This window comes from Xiphophorus couchianus, chromosome 11 (assembly GCF_001444195.1).
Source record: "Xiphophorus couchianus chromosome 11, X_couchianus-1.0, whole genome shotgun sequence".
Lineage (NCBI taxonomy): Eukaryota > Metazoa > Chordata > Actinopteri > Cyprinodontiformes > Poeciliidae > Xiphophorus > Xiphophorus couchianus.
Genome location: NC_040238.1, coordinates 17,530,343 through 17,552,512, shown reverse-complemented (window position 1 = coordinate 17,552,512; position 22,170 = coordinate 17,530,343). Strand labels below are relative to the sequence as shown.

The 22,170-nt window shown below is 40.5% G+C and overlaps 1 protein-coding gene across 1 annotated transcript; it reads right to left on the bottom strand.

The window, feature by feature from the left end:
- Nucleotides 1-268: 268 nt before the first annotated feature.
- Nucleotides 269-20,537, bottom strand: LOC114153407 (SH2 domain-containing protein 4A). The gene is made up of 7 exons (XM_028031946.1): nt 20,385-20,537; nt 19,173-19,666; nt 13,672-13,819; nt 13,446-13,548; nt 11,573-11,611; nt 8,991-9,276; nt 269-1,417 (listed from the first exon to the last, which is right to left on the bottom strand). The coding sequence occupies exons 2-7, from the start codon at nt 19,357-19,359 to the stop codon at nt 1,203-1,205; spliced, it is 978 nt and encodes a 325-aa protein (XP_027887747.1). The 5' UTR covers nt 19,360-19,666; nt 20,385-20,537; the 3' UTR covers nt 269-1,202.
- Between the last annotated feature and the right edge of the window lie 1,633 nt (nt 20,538-22,170).

Here is a 22,170-nt window from a genome sequence, read left to right as displayed (position 1 = left end):
TGACTGCAACAGGTCGTCCCAAACACACAACTGAAGCAGGCTAACATTAAGGTAATGTCTCGCCAAAACAACAACCTGAACTTACTGGATATTTTTGAACTATGCCTAAAAGGTTCAGAAAATATTTTTGATTTTATTTATGCAGCTAATTATGCAAGAAGCTTCGTCAAGTCAAAGTGAAAACTTCATCAGACATATGTCTGATAAAACAAATATTAGCACTGGTTAATGCATATGGAGACAGAGAGCAAACTCATACATTACAAAATGTGATTTAAACATTATATTTATTGAACTGCACCCTTCAACCTTTACATCAGAGATTTTGACATACCTCATATTTAAAAACAGCATTGTACTAATATCAAATTCCCCATTACAAAATGTGCATCCATATAGAAAAGATAAAAACAACAACGGCAACCAATCACATCTCAAAAATAGGCATGGCAAAAAGAACAGCAGAGCACAGAGCTGGATTATTTGGCACCAACTGTCTAACTTGCCAGGATTTGATCCACTGGGAGTGACAGATGAGTGTGCGTTTGGCACTGTCATTGGTCCACAACAAGTCGCAGTGAGACTCCTGCCAGGTGGCGGAGGGAGACATACATTGCAGTGTGACAAATAAACAAGCCAACAGTATCCTCTGGGAGGAGACGGTAAGGTGAGGGAGGACCCTTCTGTACCTGCTTTCACCCCTCCGTACCTTCCCAGGCCTTCTCTTTTGTTGAAACAGACATAAACCAAGAGGAAAATACCACCGCCTTTGTGTTTGTGGCTAGGAGAAAATGAAAATGTCATAAATTGATCAAAACACATTACGCAATCGGCGACATTATATTGTGTTAATTAAGTTAAACTGTAAATATCGCTCCTCATCATACAAAGTGGAAAGCATCCAAGAAAAATCTTTTGAAAAATCGTTGATTTTTTTTGGAATAGGTAAAAGAATTGCCACTTTCAAAACATAATATTCAAATACAATCAAATGTTTTTGGAATTTCTTTCCCACAAAGACCATTTACAGTACTGCAGCATTTGATATTAAAATAAATCTTTACATTTAAACCTTTGCCTGTTTAGGCTTTGGAAACAGAGCAACAGAGATCATTTGGTTTCTTACATCATCTTGTGTGGCAGTAATTCAAGCAGAAGGACTCTAGGACCCGGGTGAGAGGGCGTCTATTGTTGTTAACGGATTACCTGACGGAGGGTGTGGTTGTTAGGCGCAAGTGGTCAGGCTTTGTGGGAAGGGGTGGCTTAAGGCCGTGGGATGGGGCCAGTCCCGGGTTGTCAACACTGAAGTTTTTCATCAGATGAGCCACCCGGCCGCGCCCTGTGCAAGCTGTTGCAGTCAATGCTTTCCCGGCCTCTGCTGAGTCAGCCCTCTGAAACTTTCCCAATGCGCCAATATCTGCAAAAGAAAAGATTTGATCACTTTTAACAAAGGATGATTACTCTTAAGTGCAGTCCTGAAATTCCTGGCATGAGATTGCCAGTAATGACACCGATAAATTGGTCAGCTGATCGGATGAGATTTCCTTCATTTTTGGTGCTCGGAATAATGGCCAAAACTTACATGTGAAACCAAACTGATCAACCTCTACTGAAGTCTGAAAATCATTCCCTGCCCCCTTTTGCTCCTCCGTGGGAGAGGGCCGACTGACACAATCACCCACAAGGTCACGTCTGCACGTGTGCTGTTAATAATAGTCACCCCACTGTTGCCAACGACTGTGTCACAGTGTCAGCGAAGAAAAAATAAATAAACTGGTATTTGCCAAAATCTGAATCAGCAGGTCAGGCTTTTAAACGATTGGTGATCGGCCAAAAAACTGCAATCGGTTCCCCCCTGCATGAATTATTAAAACACGCAATATTTTTTGCCATAATGGAGACTGTCTCCCAGACGCTATAGCTACAGTTTTAGTGCAAACTATTATTTTGATATAAAACTCAGGCAAGGCTATGCAAGTTTGTTTAAATACCAACATTCATACCTAAGGCAATCAAAAGTACTTAAAAGAAAATCAAATGGGAAAAAAAAACAAATCTTCAGGCTATGCAAAGTGTCAGAAAAACCGGCATCAGAATAAAAGCTCTCAGGTGTCACAAAGAAGCTCCCAACAGGTGTCAGGTCAGAGGTTTCCAAATGCGTAACCAACGTGCGATGGTGGCAGACTGGAAGGTAAAGCCGGTACGGTATATACATGAGCATTTAAAGCCACACCAACAGCAGCAAAGTAGAAATGGGAGAAAAACACAATTAGGAATAAATTAATGGTTAAATTTATAACGTAATACCCAGGATCATGACACATGAGAAATTTGAAATTCATGCAGGAAATAAGAAAAGAAAGTAACAAAGATTTTTGGATGGACAATTAAAGAGAAAATAAAAAAAACTTCCAAGTGAATAGCTTAGAAATTAGCCCAATATAACCAATAACAGTTATACTTCTGGATTCTTCAAGAAGCAATATTAGATCTGACATTAATGGAAAACAAAAACAATATATTATATTATACAGCCGTGTGAAAAGCTTTTAAACAGTTTTTATTTTTGGTAGAATAATCCAACACTAAAATAACCACATAAGTATTTTTAATTGAAGAACATTTGCTGCCAGGATAGTTTCACTTTGCCAAAGGCCATTAGGTGAAGAAAGGAACCACGTTCATCTCCTCACTACACACAGAGAGAATGGCGGTGAAAAAAAATATTTATTAGATACCATCTACTTGCAAAAATGTTTGGGATTGAGGTAATAAAGTTTTTCTGTTTCTACCGTCAGAAATGTAAACATGTAAAGTTCACTAAACTTTGGTTTTAACTGGAACCATGTGTTCCAACAGATGAGAACAGTACCAATCCTTCCACATCAGTGTGGCATGAAACAAATTATAAATACTTGCAAGTATGGGGGAGAACCTATGATGCTGTGGGCCAATTTCTCTTCCAAACCTGATAGAAGACAGAGCATTCTGAATACTTTAAAAAAAAAAAAAAAGCAGTGAGCTTCAATAAAAATCTTGGGTCGCTTAGTCTTTGTTTTGATATGAAATGCATTATGTCCAGTTGACATTTTGTGGAATAATTTGGAGTAGCAACTTGATTTGGAAAAGCTATCAGCAGCACCAAACCTGTTTCAAACAGGAGTCTACACCATCGAGACAGATTGTTAATGGTCAAAGGTTCCTGTTCCCCCCACCCCGCTCTCTCTCTCTTGGTATGATCCAACCTTGTGAAATTATACTTGAGAACATTAAGTTCTGTTTTCAAAAGGTACAAAGTGTTACCAACAGGAGTATCAACAATCATGCCATCTGCAATATCGTTAAAACGATTACTTCTTAACATGAACATTTTTTCCCCACACCCCAGAATGTACTCAAATTCAAGGGTGGATTTTTCTAAAATATTCAGTGCGAGATTATTGGTACGTCAATAAAACCACCTAAATTTATATAAAGGCTTTTTATCTAGGGTTTGAGTGAATTAATAAAAACAAAATCACAGGATCGGTTTAACACTCACATCAGTATATCAAAAAAACAAAGCAAATAATAAAGTAAACACACAGTTATAATTTTAGATAGTTTCGCAAATGTAAGATTCTAGCTCAACAGCAGCTACCATTCCCCTACTCCAGATGTCGTCTCTCTATATTCCTTCTCTCTCTTCCATCTTTTCTCTTTTCCTTCGCTTCCCTCCATCCAGCCGTGGGTGAGCAGAGGTCATCCTCGCTGGAAGTGGAGCGGGGACACAGCTGGGCGTAGTTTGTGTGTGCGTGCTCGCCACGGTGCCATGTTTTGGAAGAGGGTTGTAATTGAGGGAGGAATGGAGGGAATGGAGGGAACGAGAGTAACGAACGATAGGGGAGGGAGGGCCGCAGGGACGGCAATGGAGGAGCGAGCAGACAGACGCTGCTCAGACACCAGAAGGCTTGAGGAGCCACATATTTTTAGCGTCGTCCCCTGGGGGACAGAGATATGTGAGAGTACCCGAGTGCGTGGCTACAGAAAGACACACGAGCGCTCTCTTTCTTTCTTACACACACACACACACACACACACACACACGCCGACACACGCACGCAGCAGAGTGAAAACATGCACACACTGACGCACATGCCACATATCGTTCAGGTCCGTGCATGCTCTTTCGCACACAAACATTCACACACCCCTGCTGCTCACGGATTCAGTCATGCATGCCGCCATCTCTGACTAATACCCCGGCACTGCACACGCACAGAGGTGGTTGTTAAAGCCCAAAAACACAGACAGATACACCTGGGGGCCAGGAAACCTTTAAGGCGCTTTACGTCTCGCAGGCATGAAGGGAGGAAACCTGAAGTAGCCTTTAAGGGGGTTTTATTGTTTATTGTTGTTTACCCTCTCCTCTTCCTCGGTTTTGGCCCCTCTCCCTGTGGTGACACTTCATCCCTCTACCTTTCTCCTCATCTTCCTCCCCACATGTCCTGCCCTGCCTTCCTTTGCCCCCTGACCCCACGGTTCCTGTGTTAATGTCCTCTCGCCGCGCTGCGTGGGCTTGCCTCTGATTGTCTCGTTGTGTTGTGCGGTCACCACGGAAACCTTGGATAGGCTCCAGCAATTGAGGCCGACACACATCGAGGCACGCACCCCGCACGCACGCGGAGGCCGACGCACACACCCGCGGTCAGTTTTCTGAGCTCGGAGACTCGGCGCGGGTCTGAGCAGAATGCTTAATGGAGAGACGGAGTGATAGAAAAACGGAGAATAGAGAAGGAGGACTGATGTTGTGGGCATTCACTGTAAAATCTAAGGCAAAAGACCAACACCTTCCCTCAGGTAGCCTGACTAACCTGTCCCAACACACCCAGAAAATGCTTAAACTCCACGCCTTCCTGCCTGAAACCCTCCTGGGCAGCTGCTCCCTGATCTCTGCTCACAGAAACTGTGTTTGAGGCTCCCTGTAAATCCTGTAAATACTCCCATCGATGTAATAAGCATTAAATTAGTTATCAGCAGAAATTTATCTTCTGCTTGAGCTTTTAAGTGTTGCTCAGCACCTTCCGGGACAGCATGTGGGAAGCACAGGGAACACGAGGAAGATGAGTAAGCTAGCAAAAAATAAATAAATTAAACGCCAGTCTATCTCTTTAAAGATCTCGGCGTCTCTGGCCGGAAAAGAGGAGGAGCTGTGTGGGGCGGATGGGTGGGGTTGGGGGGGGGGCGGGATGTGGGCAGGAGCGGGGCATAGGGCAGAATTCCTGAGCAGCACATCTGTGGACTGAAGGGCAGGGGAGAGGAGGAGGAGAGGAGGAGAAGTGTAGGTGTAGGCGTGTGTGTGCGTGTGGAAGCGTTGGCTCCTGTGTGGGGGGCTGGGGCCCCTGTCACTTATCGGCTCTGGCTGAGCGTCACCCAGGGCTAGAGTTGGGAAGCGGCGCTGGAATGCCTGTCCTTTCCTCTGAAGGTGAAGACAGAGGAGAGGGAAGCCAGCGGACTGAGTGGGAGTAGCTTTGAAACGCAAACGCTCTCGCAAATGTATGGGTGCTGAAAAATCGCTCATGGTGCTATTCTCAAAGCGCACACGCTACATAAACTGCAAATCTTAGTTTAACTTCAGATCAAACTGACACACTTGTTTCCAGAGCACTAAATGCCTTTAAAGCAGCATCAAATAGCCCTGAATTCACTGAATCAGATTAAACTTGACACATCTGTGCAGGAACAAAAAGAAAGAAAAAAAAAACAGCAAAAGACAGAGCTATTCAGTGATGGCATTTGTTTTCCTACTAATTTCCTGGAACAGTCAGCACTCACATGTTCTATTATGTGTTAAATAGGTCATGTGAACGGAAAAAAAAAAGTGTGTTGCTTCTTTTGGATTCATTAGGGCGAGAGTATTGCGGTTTCCAACTGATTACAATGAGTAGGTATTTGATGTTCTGCACCATTTGTGCCATTACATCAGTGAGACACTCAGGGTTTCACAACTTCGGTCCAGTTCAGGAACTGAGGGTGCAGAGGCTTCCCTGACATTTGGGCAGCACATTAAAGGCCAGGCAAGAACATCTGAAAGCAGACACAATATTCTTTTTTGATATTTGAAAAAATACATGTTTTTCCACTCCCTTGCTCCCCATTTAATGGTTTCCTCATTTGTATTATTTTACTAAAATTGTATAACTGAGGTATGACCACGCAATTGCTTTTACACTCTTTCCTAATTTGTAAATGTAATGTTTAGTAGTCAGTTATTTTCTTGTCTTTTCCTTTATTTTACACAATGTTAAAATATTGTTGCTTAACTTAAAGCACCTTTAGTCCAGTTCCTCTCAGTCCATGTTAACACAACAGTCAGCCATGTCGCTGTTAGGTCTGTAGGTGTCTCCTCTCCGTGCTGACGGGAATGCTTGTCAGTACTTCCATTCAAACGAAAACAACTGAGGCTCAGTTCGCCTCGTCCTCCCAGAGGAACGAGCTTCCTGCAATTGTCAAGGTCAAACCGTCGTCCAGAGTCACGATCCGTTCATTCAGGACGGTTACAGACCACTAGAAACTCACCCGCCCACCACAACAGCTGTTCCTTCAAACTGCCGTCTCTCCTTAAATCTGTGTTACACGCTGTCCTCGAATTACCAACCCCTAACCACATGCAAAACATCCTCTTTGCTTTCTTTCCAATTTGCATCTTTTAATTCTTGTGTAGAACCGCTCCTTTTTAAAAAGAAAAAGAAAAAAAAAAACACTTCATATCCTTCTATAAACTGGCTTATTTGAGCAAAGTGATTGAGACCAAATTTTCATCTGGAGGACAATGTGATGAGCAAACAATAGTTTTTAACTCTTCAGAGTCCACAGAGACTCACCAGGATCAAGTAACAAAAAAAAAAACTATTTCAGTTTTTGTTGTTGTCGGTTTTAGCAAAATGCTAAAAAGATGAGGCAAAATAATGTACAAAGGCTGCTTGTATTTTTTTCTCCCCACAGAAGCATATACACACAGAAATATTCAAATGTTCTTATTTATTTATTTATTTTTAATTTATTTTATTTTTTGCAACATTTTGTAAAGAAAAATTAAATCAATGCATTGTGATCAAACTTCTGTGTCACTTCCCAGCTGTGTAGTCTGAGACGGATTTGGACAATGAGGTGCAGCAGGATATGGAAAGGAAGGTGTTGCAGGAAGAGGATTTTTCCAGCAGAGGGACGCTGTGGGAATGAGACACTTTCCCCAGCTCAGCTTCCCTTCGCTAATATCACAATTCTCCACTAGGTGGTGCTAACTTCACCCTCACACAACAAATGTTTTTGGAAATTTGGGTCAATTGAGGCTGAATAGTTGTCAGATCCTGAACGTGAATAATGGGTTGTAATAAAAAATGATTGAATTGTCTGTAAAAAGTTCCTGCAATATTTAAAATATCTTTCAGGAAGAAATTCAAATTCTGTCTTTTTATCTGGAAAGGATTTTTAGATTCAAAATGGATTAAACAGAGTTGAAAGTTTTTATTTTGTTATGGGGTTTTTATCTCTAAAAAATGTCATCCTAAACAAAAATGGTTTCCCTTATTTTAATCCATTAAAGAATAAAGTCAAATTACAGCTTTATGTTGACACATTAAATGACCATAAACTTTACATTTTTGTTTTTTGGGCTGCATCTCATCAATATTTTCCCAAAATAAAACACTGGGGATGCAACCAAACATACAGGTGTGTAGCAAGGGCCAAATCGCAGACTCATTTTGCCCCCCTCCTCCTTCTCTTGGCAGGCCCCTGGTTCTTTGCCAGTCCATGCGGATTCCAGCAGGCTGAGGCACTGTTTGGCGAGCGCTCAGGGCTCAGAGAAATAAATCGCTCCGCCTTACTGCAGCACAGAAATCCGTTTCTAGTGTGAACTTTGCTCAGGCTGTTTCTCCTCAGCTCTCGGCAGCCATTGTTTTTCTTATGCGCTATGCAGATATTCTGATGAGGATTCTCATATACAGCGACTTGCATAGATACACATATGGCTTCAATCCTTCTACATTTTGTCACGTCACAACCCTCAATGTACTTCATACACCTGACATAAAGTAGCACATAGCTGAAATGCAAATTGATACATACTTTTTAAAAATCAGGAAAAGTGGACTGAAGAAAACTACTGTTGACGGGAATCCGTAAGACGTCCTGAGGATGCTTGTGTTCAGTAGAAACAGGAAAGCTTTTCAAAGTTGATGGAAAAGAGGGATGGAGGTAAATGCAGAAAAATACTGGAAGGAAACCTGTTTGAAGCTACAAAGATGAGAGATGAAAGTATACCTCCCAGAGGCATAACCCATACAGCCAGAGATCCAGTGGGATCAAAGCAGATTTGTAAGTTGTTAGAATGGTCTAGTCAAATTCCAGGCCTACACACCCAATTGAGTAACTGAAAACACTGATGCTCTCCATCCAACCTGAGTGAGTTTGAGCTGCTTTACATACAAGAATGACTGAAAATTTCTGACTCCAGATGTGCAAGGCTGGTACAAACATACCACTGTAGCTGGGATTGTAGTAAAAGTCAATTCTGTGAAATATCTACTCGGGGACAATGAAACACATTTCCCTATATCGTCACAAGTTTTCTCCACTTTGTGTTCTGTCAAATAAAAATGCAATAGAACAGATTGAGACCATAAAATATGGATCAGTTAGGAGGGTGTCAATGCATTTGTAAGGAACTGTACGTTATCTTCAATATGTTGACGACTGTTTCATTGCCAATGTTTAATTTTCTTTTCTATCTATGTGTGAGCCTATAATAAGTGACATACAGGAAGGATTATTAATGATGGAAGGTTTTCTGTGTCTTTTTTTGTGTGCATCATCTGAGAGTAAACCAGGATATGCTCCAGCAAGTGTGCAAGTCATCCACATTCAGGCTTACAACAATCACTCCCTAAATTGATTTTGACATCTGACCCAACATTTACCTTTATCTGTGGCGCCGCATGCTCACTCACCTTTCCCAGCCTGTGAATCTTGGGCCTTCTGGGGCTTCTCAGAGCACACGCTGCCTTTAGCGGTGGATGCTGATGCGGACTCTAATTGGACAGCGCTGCTGGAGGATGGCGTAGAGGATGCCAGTCTGAGATTTCCGAGGTCGGCCCTGGCGTTGATGCAGCCCGGCATGGGGTTTGAAAAAGCCGGTCTGACGATGATGGCGTTGCTTCTCGTGGGTGGCCTGGAGCTCAGGGGCGCCTGGGAGACGGGCTTCACCTCCGTCGGACCGGACGCCTGTTCCTGGAGCTGCAGAGCCAGGAGTGACACAAAGAGGACCAGAGAGGAAGATCAGTGTTGACAACCAAATCACATGCAGTGGAAATACTGTCATGCGCAATTAAATCACGGGATCAATGATTCACTAAATTACAGCTATCCAATGACAGCTCTGTGTGTACCGAAGCGCACACACAGACACGGCTATGACCAGTGACTCGGAGTTTGCGGATGTGAGGGGAGAAAATTATAAGGCGACTTGAAAATCAAGCAGACTTGCTAATCTTCCTCCCCAGTCTTACGCCTTCTTAATCAACAGCTCTCCGCCTACAGAATGAGACAGCCGTCCCTCATGAAATGAGCTGCAGAAAACCAAGCTCCTTCCTCCTTCCAGAAACAAACCACTTTATTTATAAGAAACACATTGAATTTCAGGATTTGGTAAAGGGTTGTCACACTGACCAAACTTCGTAAAGAAGAGGGGATCAGCAGAGATCGTCATCTGTCAATAACTTAAAATAACAAAAAGACTGACATAAATAAATTACTACATCAGTGCAGTGCGCTCTGGAGACAATGAGCCTCTCTGCTGAAGTGTTCAGAATGTTCAGGTTGCTTTATTAGTGGCCTTCAGGACTCTACAGTCAAACCAGACTCAGTTATTACTTAGCAAGTTTACTGTCGTATTAGCAACAATGACCACATCAAGGTACAAAAAGGCACAAAAAGCAATTATCAGTTGAAATATCCATTAAAATAGTCATCACACTGTAAAAACACAAAATCTTACCAAGTAATTTTGGTCCAGTTTCTAGCGCAAATATCTTAGTATGCTTGAAATGAGACAAAACTAACTTACAAGTAAGTTATCAGCAAGATGTAGGAGCTTGTTTTGAGTCAATACTTCCTTAATATTGGTAAAAAAAATAAATAAAATGAAGTACTAGTCCGATTGGAAGATTATTTTACTTGTAACATGGGAAAAAGTCTTGTTATAAGTGAAATTATCTGTCAAAAGAACCAGTACTTTTTACTTAAAACAAGCTCCTATATCTTGCTGATAAGTTACTTGTAAGTTAGTTTTGTCTTATTTCAAGTTTACTGAGATATTTGTGCTAGAAACTGGACCAAAATTACTGGACCAAAGTAATTTTCATTACTTTGTAAGATTTTGTGTTATTTTGTTTCAGTGTAGATAATACTATATAAACAAATACAATAAAAAATGTATCAAATGAAAAACCTGAAATGAAAAATACAGTCCAGGACTCTATGTGATGGTGAAAAGCTATTCTGATGTTTTTAGATATAATTCACATTTTCTGAGAAACTAAATGTTGGTGTCTTTTCAGCTGTAAGCCATAATTATAGAAATTAAACAGAGATTCTATACACAATCTATATAATTGGATCTATATGACTGAACTGAATAACTGAAATTAACTTTTTGATGACATTTTAATTTGAGATGTAATATGAGGAGGCTGGCCCAGACTTTGTGGACTCGAGGTACAGACGTTTCTTTTGTGGCAAAGAGGGGAATGAAAAGGAAAAAAAAAGAACGCAGAACAAACTCGCTCGCCCAAATCTCAAGGGACTGTTCCACAATCCCATCCATCTGCGACTGACGCATTCTCCTTCTCTGGCGTTTTAATTCCCTGATCAAGTTCATCAACCATCTGTTCTGGGGCAGTCCTGAAATCCTGTCTCATGTCAACCCCCTCACACATACCTACACACACGCACACACATCATTTGCACACTCATAAACACAGAAACAGAAAGAAAGCGAGCAGAGATAGGAAGCACAGTCCCCCGACAAGACGAGTCTGGAAAGATAATGCAGCCTGTGGGAGGACAGTTGAATACAACTGCCCCAACTACCCCAGAGTGAGCGATGAAGGGTGGGGGGGGGTTAGATCGGACGGAGTACAGAGAAGAGGGAATGCGGAGAGAAAGACGATCTGGAAAGAGGCAGGGAGCAAAGGGACAACTGGCCCTGACAGACATTTCCTGCTCCAGAGGAAGGGGACCTGTGAATAAAAGGATTGCTGCACAGTAAATCATCTGTTTATTACAAAGACCAGTGCACTTAAACATTTAAAACAAGATGCTCCCTCACACAATGTCTGAGTCTAATTACACATTGCGGAAAATGAAACAGGAAAAGTATAAGAATCTGAGAAAAATTCAAAGCAGTTTAACAATGGGCCCTCAGTTGCTGCTGAAAGTGAATGCTTTCCACCTGACACCTGTGGGCTTAACCAGGGCACTACAGGAGTGAGAGCCGATGGAACAAAGACTGAATGCAGTTGCTCCAACTTACCGGCAGAGGGCGTAAAGTGCTGGTTTCCTCACGTTTCTCCTGTTGGGAGAGAAAGGAGCGTTGTTAGTTGATGTAAAAGGTTGCACTTTAAATGTGAGGCGGTATTCTGATCTATATTTGCAGAGTGAACACGGAAGATGTTGGAAGAAGAATAGAGCAAAACTAAAAAGTTCTGAAAACGACGTGAAGCATTGGGAGCAATGATGTGTGAAAACCAGACACGGCGTGAGATGCTCAGATGAGACCTGGATCACTGCAGCTCAGTGTGTGCAAGGTTGCCATGACAACACACCAATGTGGGGAAAGAAGGTGCCCAGTTACTATTATTTTTAAAAAAAAAACTACTAAAATACAACTACCCCAGAAATGAAACATACAGCTGGTCTTCTGGGACTAATTTATCTACAATGGTTGATCTTGGCATTTTAGGGTGTGAGCACAAGATCCCATTTCAAAGAACTCTGCATATTTGCTCAGATTATCTTTGAGTTTAAAATGTTGTCATCATCTAAAACTTCTAAGGTTGTTAAGAAAATGAGAAAATCTGTAAGGAAGTAAATACTTTATAAAAATGCCAAAAGTAAATATATTTGAAACAGATAGAAAACTCCAGAGAGACATCATGTTTGGTAATAGCATTGTACATCGGCAGAAACACTCTGTCTCCCCTGTGAAACAAGTTGGTGGCAGCATCATGTTCTAAAGATGCTTCCCTGCAGCAGATTCTGGAAAACCTATGAAGGTGGAGAAATGTATAAAATGTCTAAAATTCACAAGGACAATCTACCTCAGTATGAAACATAACTACAGCTTGAAAGGAGATTTCATTAAAAAAAAAAGTTCAAAGATAACAAAGTGAAGGCTTTGGAGTGTCCAAATCAAAGCCAGGAATGACAACTAATCAAGAATAAGTGGTTGTACTTGAAAAGAGTCGTTTAAGCTGCCTGGGAAATCTGACAGACGATGAGCTGTTGTGTAAGGAACGGAGAAAAACTGCAGAGTCCAGACGTGGCAGCCTGACGTACAGTATTCACAAAGGCTGAGTTTTGTCTTGTCTAAAACCTTTCTCTTTTTAGCGAGTTTTCTAAGTCACCTGGTCTAAAATGTTCTTCCCAATAAAATATGTTATTTGGTCACGTACTTTCAGAAGGAAGCGCAGCAACATTTATGATCACTTCCTGTTTGGCAGATTGTTGTAACATAATGAAGCTACAGACTAATTTCTAGTCGGCTTTAACTACATTCTTTGCTGTCAAAATGAATCACTTCCAAATCAAAATTGATATCAAACATGTAGGGTAACATTCCTACAAATAAAATGTTAGTTTAAGATTCCTGCAGACGATGTTTGTGTCAGAGAATTATATCAGTGCGTGTCTTAAAGCTTTAATAATTTTAATAGCTTGTTTTAATAATTTCTTCTTGTAATTTACTTCTATTCTCAGAAAATTTGCATTTTAGAAATCAACAAATCAAAATTTTTAGCATGCCTTTTCAAACTTTTACAAATATTCCTAAATGAGCTGTACAAAAAATACCTGCATTCACTAGTGCATGAAAATAACTTTAAAATAAAGACTTAAAAAGGAAACTAGTTTTTCAAAAGCTATGCTAAAAAGCTTTACTGATTGACATAAATCCAAGTAAGAGGATGAAACAATGGGAGTAGTCAAGAAAATCTTATTAAAATCGATTTCTTTTTTACTTAAGCAGCTTTTTCCATGTGTTAACAATGATATGCTAACATTTGTACAAGGAGTGAATTATGGTATAATCACACAAAGAATGAAGGGAAACAAAAATATCTGAATTTCTTTTTCCTCTCTGTCTCCAACGTTTAAGTCATTAATAAGGTTTTCTAAGAGTAACCCACCTTTAAGTTCAAGGAGACTTCTGCTTGTGTTTTCTGAGGGATGTGCTGACACTCACTTTTGACCTCTTGTGTGACCATGATGCTCTTCAAGGTAGTTTGGTGGCTGTAAAGTATAAACATCACATTCTAATTTAAAACAGGAAAAAACACTGATGTGGTTTTAATTTTCTGAGTTGTTCACTGCCTGTCATGTAGAAAATCAGTTTTATTAATGAGAAGTAATTACTGCGTGCTGTTCTGAAGACTTGGTGGTGACTTCTTGTCTACGGCTGCAGAGTTGATGAATTTGGAGGTCAGCTCATCCACTTCTCCGATTACAAGGACTGAAACGTCTCCATCCCGGCCGAGCAGCCAGCTCACACTCTTACTGTTGGCTGTAAAATAAAAAATAAAAAAAACAGTTATACAACTCTATTCCCAAAAAATTACTACTTGTTAAATGTAACTAAAGCTAGTTTTTGAATCAATTCCATCATAGTTTAATATAAGAGTTAAAAGACAGACGACTTACTGAAAGCTAAATTTATCAATCACCTCAATTTATTTTAAAAATAAAGTTTTTCTCAAAACCACCCAGCGACAAACATCAGTGTCGTTGCTATTTCTTATTTTTTATTGGGTTTGTTTTCTACACAATTCAGACAACCTGTCAGTTAGGAGGGTAAACAAATGACAGGTCTGTGCTGCAGAGAGGATGGTTCAGACCAGAAAATTATTTTAAAAAGCTGAAATGTCTGGTTTTTAGGAATGTGATATCTGCTCAACCATTCTGAATCAAGCCGTCCAGCATTATTCATTTCTTGACTGATTTATGACACTCAAATATAGTTCAAATTTAGTCTTTCTTTCTATCTTGGCTTGTAAAATCAGTTATTACATTTTTGTATCATTTATTAAAATAAAATCCTTGATCTGTCTGGTATTTCTGAAGATCTAATCTGATTGGAAGGCAGAAATCTGAATATGACTAGTTTTACGTTTAACATTGAGGATATATTGACTTTTCAATCAATAACTCTCCCTAATGTTGCATAAATTTTATAGTGAGTTTATCTGTATCTGACAAAAATCCAAGAATATTCTTTCATCATTCATGTTTTGGAGCAGAGAGTTTCTCGGAGCTTTAAATTCGTCCTTACTTCTGATGGGCTAGACTGGGTTTAGCAAGAGTTGGTTTCTGATTTATCAAGGTTACAGAGAATTACAGCTTTAAGCCTGATTTAATTTCCCATCATACATCTCCTACAGCTTTAAGTCAGTTTAATGAGGTGACGGAGTAACCGGAGCAAATCAGAAAGAAAGGGAGCAACGTTGGACATGATCTTGTTTTCAAACTTTTTTTCAAAACTGAAAATTACTACAGCCAATTCTAGACTGTCCCATGCCTTTCATGACTTCTTTTCTTCTTGTCGTTAGTAAAATCTTTGCAGATTTCCCATCTACTCATTGCAGATGAATGCCTGCGCAAACACTTGGCCTCATCTGATTGGCTACTGCTCAGCTGGTTGTTTGAGAAACACTGCAAACCTATCAACAGTGTATCTGATGTGAATCTCTGTTTAAACGGCTGCTGGGAATGGAAGATATGATCAACAGACGTTTGCTTCAGCGCGGCAACTGTAGGACTGATTCAGCTCACAGAAGGTTTATGTACTATGTAAACAGATCAGGAAGCCGGGGGAAAAAACCCGGCCACACTGGTTTTCCTCCCATCATCACTTCTGACCAGTACTTAAAAGCTGAATATCCATCTTCTTAACCCAAGACGCACTGATAGATAACCGGCATCTCCAGTTGTCTTTGTGTGATTTAGCAGCACAAAGGCACGTGGACACTTGTATCTGAACAAACATGTGTCACTGCCATGTGACTGTGGGAGCTGAGAAGTCAATTTATTCAGATAGCACAGCCAACACAATCCGAGGGCGAGAGCTTGTTGGGTGAAAACATACATTCATGGTGAGCTGGTTGCACCAGTCTGCCCTGTCGATCGCATTCCTACCCAGCATACCAGGATCACAGCGAAAACACGGCGTTCACAAACAAAGGTGATGCATCAGGTGCACACCGGATTCATTTCATGTGTCGGCTTCTCATTTCTAATAACAATAAGCAGAATTTAATAAGATGATTTTTTTTTTTATCTGGGGAATGTGCTGAATGTTCTCCAGTCTTTCCTGGAATTTTCTAAATTGTTCCGGATACATTTTTTTGTGTGTCAGCAGTCTGTCTGCATGAACACAAAAATAGAGTAGAATGGAGTCATACTGAAGGTGTTAATAGGATTTAGCATAAAAGTCAGGTTAACCACATAATCAGAAAAGCCTCAGGGTTAAACATGAGCTCACGGTGTCAATAAGAGAAACATCAAACTTTATTCTGTGAACAAAAAAATAAAAAAAAGAACTTTTCCATCTACTTAGATAGTTAAACATATGTTTGCAGCATACTTCCTGTTTGCTAATTGTTTGAAGGATTTAGTCTTGACTCACTTCCTATTTCTCCCCCCCACAGCAGCACAACAGCCACTGTTTCCTCTAAAGGAAAAACGGAAAAGGGAAAACGAGGCGCATGGAAGCGTTGCCACTGCGAGTTCTCAGCTTGCAGTCTCCGTTGCGAGGCTGCAAAGGACAGCTGCATCAGCCATTAAAGACAAAGAAAGGCCACTGTTCCTTCACTCTGAGCGGCAGTTTATAGGAAGATCCTTGTGATCAGCGAGAAGACAGAAAGGTTCATTCACACACCGCGATGTGCTTTTAAGTGACTGTAGGTCGTGCTGTCATTTTGTGATTTTCTCTTGTGAAAATAGCCTAAAAGAGCGTTTTGCTGTGTCCGGGTTATTACACAACACTTTCTCGCATTATCGCTCCCGACAAGGACAAACGAGACAAAATGTGGACTGACCACATTCTGCAGAGCAGCGTCCTGAGTTCCTGGCTGTTCAGTTGTTGACTGTTTCAGTCTGTTAACTCCAACGGTTGCGCCTGATAAACAAGGATACTATTTGAAATCCATGAGTAATTTCCCCTCTGCTGAGATTTCTATTTTTTTTTTTCCTCCCAGTATTTTCATCAAGCATCTGCTTCCTGCTTGGTTCTACACAAAACCGTGCATTTTGGAATGTGTTGTTAAATGACCCATCACAAAACAACCTGGAAATAAAATGCACAGTGCCTGGCAAAGATTTTTATACCCTTTTAAATTTTTCACAATTTTTCACGTAACGACCACAAACCCTGATGTACCTTATTGGGATTTTTTTTTTGTCTAATAGACAAAAATTAAAGTAGGGCACAGTTGTAAAACAGAAAAATAAAACATATAAACATGAATTTCAAAACTTTTATGATTAAAAATCTAAAAAGTGTTTCATCATCTGATACACTGTTAAAAACAGTAAAATCCAGTTTACCAGCTGCTTATGGTTGTCCACAGGGAGTAATTTAATCTCAGCATAAATTCAGTTGACTACTGATGTTTCTTAGAGACCATTAGTGAACAAACAGTATCATGATGACCAAGGAACATGGCAGATAGCTCAATGATAAAGTTAGGAGATTAAATCTCTGGCAGTACTTATGAACTTAACAAGATGCTTTTCATCTAATCTGACTTCTTCGTAAAATAGCTCAAAGGTTTGAGCTATTTTACGAATAAGAATGGAAAAAATGTTCAGTCTCTGGTTTTGCATAAACAAATCTACCCCAAAAGACTTACAAAGGGCATCCTAATACTTGAAAACAAACAATTTATAGTTTTGTAGTAGGGAATTTTTTAAAACCACTCAGTCCTTTCTTTGCCCTTCACAATGCTACATCGTTTTGTGTTGGTCTATCACATAAAATCTGCATAAAATGCTTGAAGGTTTACAGTTGCAACAAGTGAAAAGGTTTCCAGGGGTGTGAATACTTCTGCAACACACTGAATACTTATGAATGGCATTCATGTCAGACCTATGCTGACCTTTTAGACATTTTTATTTGCCGTAAAACACTCACTGCGGCGTATTTACAGCTTTTCAGAGTGGGAACATCTGTGAGTGAAATGCTAACATTAGTTTATTCATCATTAATCAGGGGGGAACTTGTTTATGGCCCTGAGGTATTCATCGTGCTTTCTGCTTCAGCTCTGAGTATGTTTGCAAACAGCTGCTTAAAGAATGGAGAACATGAGCTAAAGCGGCAACAGCACAACCAGCGGCTTAGGGAACATTTCACAGGTAATGCACAGACGTCTCCACAATCCCCTTCTCGAGGTCTGTGAGCCTATCAGGCGTTTTGCAGGAGACTGCACAAACATCTTTAGTGAAGGGATTTCGAATGAGGATCTCAGGTGGTTTGAGTGACAAACTGCACCGCTGTGCAGCCTCTTCTTTAAAGAGACAGGACGTATCAAAGTACAGCTGTGTTCAATACAGCGGCAGCCCGTGCCGTCCGCTTATTTTTTGGTAGATTCAGATTGATAAATTGCAAATAATTCACTAGTAACAGAAAACCTACAGACTGTTAATAAAGTAACAGAAAACCTACAGACTTAAAATCCACACCAGGAGAGATGCTTATTTTGTGTGATTAAAATCAATAATTGAAAGGGGATGTGTTAAAAAAATAATAGTGTGGTGAAGTCATTCATTCTGTGAACAAAGAGGGGTCAAACAGGAGGCCGATATGAGAGCATAAAGACAGGAAGAGTTCAATAAGCTTTTTATGGGGCATTCTTCTACAAGCACCTGAGCATCGTACGAGGATTACAAAGTTGTTCGAAAAGATGGAAACACACAAAGAAGTGCTAAAACTGACGGGCTGCTCAGCTGACATGATCTCAGCGGCTTTAAAAACGGAAAACACAACAATGTGGAAGAAAACAGAGAAGTGCTATTTGAACAGATCAAAGGAAAGCCAAAAGGATGACGGTTTCTGAGCTATCGCCTGTGTGTAAACAGAAGATGATCATCAAAATCCAAGGCAAAAAAAATAATCCAAAACACTTTGTTTTGAAGAGGAAAGGTGCAACATTTTAAAGAACTTAAAGCAATGTCACTTATTACACTGAAAAATCCATGTGTATTGTTAAGCTCAGGGTCCCAAGTATCTTGGTACAGACATGTCTCTCATACTGTGGTGTCAAAACTACGATCAGATGTTGGCGATCGGGCGTTCAGTTTGAAAACATCACACTAAAAAAGAGGTTATGCTGCCTTATGCTGAATAGGAAATAGCTTTGAAATGGGTGTTCCAACAAAACAATGAACACAAACACACCAGTGAGAAAACAGCATTCTGGTTCCAGACCAACAAGATTAACACGATGGAGAGCTCAGCCAAATCCTCTGACCTTAATGCAATAAGAAAAGAAAACCTATAGGGTGACATGGGAAAAAAAAGTTGCTTCTGACGACAACCGAAGCAAAACAGGGGAATAAAGTCCAATCGTGCTGAGCTGGAACAGATGTTCACCACAGCCAGAATTTGGTCAACTACATGAAAACAAGAGATGTGAAACGATTATCACAAAAAAAACGATCACTGGGTCAGGGATTCTAGCATTTACAGTTTATACAGTGAATGTCTGAGTTTGTACAGAAATGTTTTTGATTTGCGATAGAGCACGTGGTGTATACATGCAGTGCTGTGTTGGGGTGAGGGGGGGCGAGGAGAGAAAGTTATTAGAAAGGATTCCGAGCTTATTTTGAACACAAACATTTCAGTGTCTGGTCGGCGTGGTTACCGTTTCTTGGTTTTGTCCCCTTCGACTGGGCAGCGCCTCCCTCCCTCTCCAGCTTCTCCTCGTGCTCTTTCCAGCGTCGGACCTGCTCCTCGCGCATCTTCAAGAAAAGCGTCTTTTTCTGATCCTCGTTCAGAGCTTCCAGAACGTCGGGGTCGATGTACATGTCCTTTAAAATTTGCTGCAGCATTTTGGCGGCGGGGTATATATATATATATATATATATTTTTTTTTTTTATCTAATGTAACTGGGAGAAGTAAAGAGAGGGTCTCATGGGCCGACTGCTGGAGGTGACAGTTTATAGTCTCATCCTGTTAGATTTTTTTGTCTTCTTTAGCCTACCAACAACCCACACAAACTTTTCTCTATGAATCACAACGCATGCATATTTTCTCACAATGTCACACACACACTTGAAACCCTGTTTCCTTTCTTTTTTGGGCTCCCCGCCCTGCTAAGACATCAGATTTTTGGAGGCCATCTTTGGGGGAAAAATCTATGGAGAAAAAACAGACAACATATAGAAGATCATGTTATTCCCTCAATTTGATATGCAATGCTACATATATTTCTTGAAAGACTACTTTGTCTTGCACACTTTCTCCTTTTTGTTTATTTTACATTTTTTTGGGAATCATTTGGTCTAAAATTATACACCAGTTTTTATCTTGTTCTTCCCTTCAAGAACACGGAAGATCCCAAAGCCTGCTTCTGCTCCGACAGAGAGGCTGATGTCAAGAATGGGAGGAGATTCCAGAGGAACGGGAGCGATTCTGTCATCAGCTGCCGACCTCACTCCTTCCCCCTCCCCGACACGCATCTCTTCCACTAAACCATGTTCTTGTCTCCCCACAAGCTAAGCACGATAGCAGCTCCATTTTAGCATGTTCGGGGTCAGCTGTTGGACATGAAGAAGTTGGCCATATCTTCGGAGCATGTGGGCCAGTCTTCCCAGCAGTGGGAGTGAAATTGGCTCCTCTGCTCTCTGCGATAATAAGTTAAACAAAGGCTTCCACCAGCAGTAAGAACACTTGGAGGGAAAGAAAGGTTTTGCTCAAACTGACACATTAGTGGGATACAGACTGCTGTCTGCTACACACTGCAGAGGAGGAGGGGGGCATTTAGAGGGGAAACCCAGGGGGGAAACAGGAAATGTGAGGGAGGAAAGTGAGTAATAGAACAACAGAAAGGGTAGAATTTGTTCAAGTACTCACAGTGGGATGTAGAGAGCCGCCGCTCCACAGCACAGTGTGCTAACTGAGCTGAGAGTCAGAGAGCCTGTGGGTCCTCCTCGTCTTTGTGTGTGTGACTGGCTGATGACGTCACAGCATTCCACGGTTCTCCCTCCCTCCCTCTCCACGGGCTCGCTTGCTCTCTCTCTCACACACACACACACACGCGAGCGCACGCCCACACACACATATATCTCAAATAATTGGAAGACTGCAATCCAGGAAACACTTTGGGAATATTAAAAAGAAGAGATGAGAGGAAAACTGCTTCATTTAAAGATTGCAGGCCACATCTGGAATTCACCCTGATCATAACTAACACAGAGCTGCTAGCATCAGCTAAAACAGCTAAAACAAATGACACCCCGCAGAATCATTGGCACTTTATTGGACTCTTATCAGGCTTTTAAAAAGTGACAAAATAAAACAGTATTTCTTTTTCAAGGCTTTCTGCACATCATCTGGGGTGGTAACATAACATTTTTAAAATTAAACATACGTCCTCAAACTAAAAGCATTGTGAAATGTTCCGTCTTAGATTATGTGACAGCAGTAAAAACTGAATAAGGGTTTTTGCAAATCTTAATCTGGGAAAACCACTAACTAACTAACTAACTAACTAACTAACTAACTAACAAAACACAAGGTCCCAGAAAAACACATGTTTTCTTGATAAGAAAAGAAGAGACAGAAATAAATGAAAACATGCTACTAAAAAAATACATAAATAACAAAATAAAACTGACAAAAAACATTTTAATGTACAGTACAGACCAAACGTTTGGACACACCTTTTAATTCAATGAGTTTCCTTTATTTTCATGACTATTGACATTGTAGATTCACACTGAAGGCATCAAAACTATGAATAACACATGTGGAAATATGCACTAAACAAAAAAGTGTAAAACAACTGAAAATACCCCTTATATTCTAGTTTCTTCAAAGTAGCAACCTTTTGCTGTGATTACTGCTTTGCACACACTCTGCATTTTCTTGATGAGCTTCAAGAGGTCGTCACCTGAAATGGTTTTCACTTCATAGGTCAACCTGTCAGGTTAATAAGTGGGATTTCTTGCCTTATAAATAGTCATGAAAATAAAGAAAACCCATTGAATTAGAAGGTGTGTCCAAACCTTTGGTGTGTACTGTATTTCATTTCTTTTAAGTACCTTTTTAAAAATTGATTTTAGATTTATTTTCCAAAAACGCCACTACTGCTGTGAAATGTAGCTAAATTAGGTCAGGTTTTGGCATTTCGAAAAGATTTGTAAATGCCTATTTAAACAATGTAACCATTCCATGCGAAATACACTGTAGTTTTGCACCACACTGTAAAACAAACATTAATCATATATACCTGTTGAAAGACGAATGAATGATATCTCCCTTTGTTCCATAACAAATCAATTTTCTAAGGTTCCTACTGTTGGCTGAAATTTCGAGTTAGAACTTTCGCTCAGCCAGTCATTCATGGGTAAAGGTCTCCATCTAGCGGCCGTAAAGAAAATGTCCCTGCAATGAATTACGTCACCGGCAAAGCCTGGCCCCGACAACAGCAGAAAATTAAAGTTCATTTACAACAAACGCCAGCGACATTATAAACAAAATCATCGCCCCTCGCACACATACTACCACCACACGACGGTATAAATGTTGGCCATGTCACCACAAGTAAATATGGAAGCAGACACCTTTACAGCAAGCAAAAAGCATCCAATTTTAACTAAGGAGGTGTAGCAGGACCATCAGTTGATAGAGGTAATTT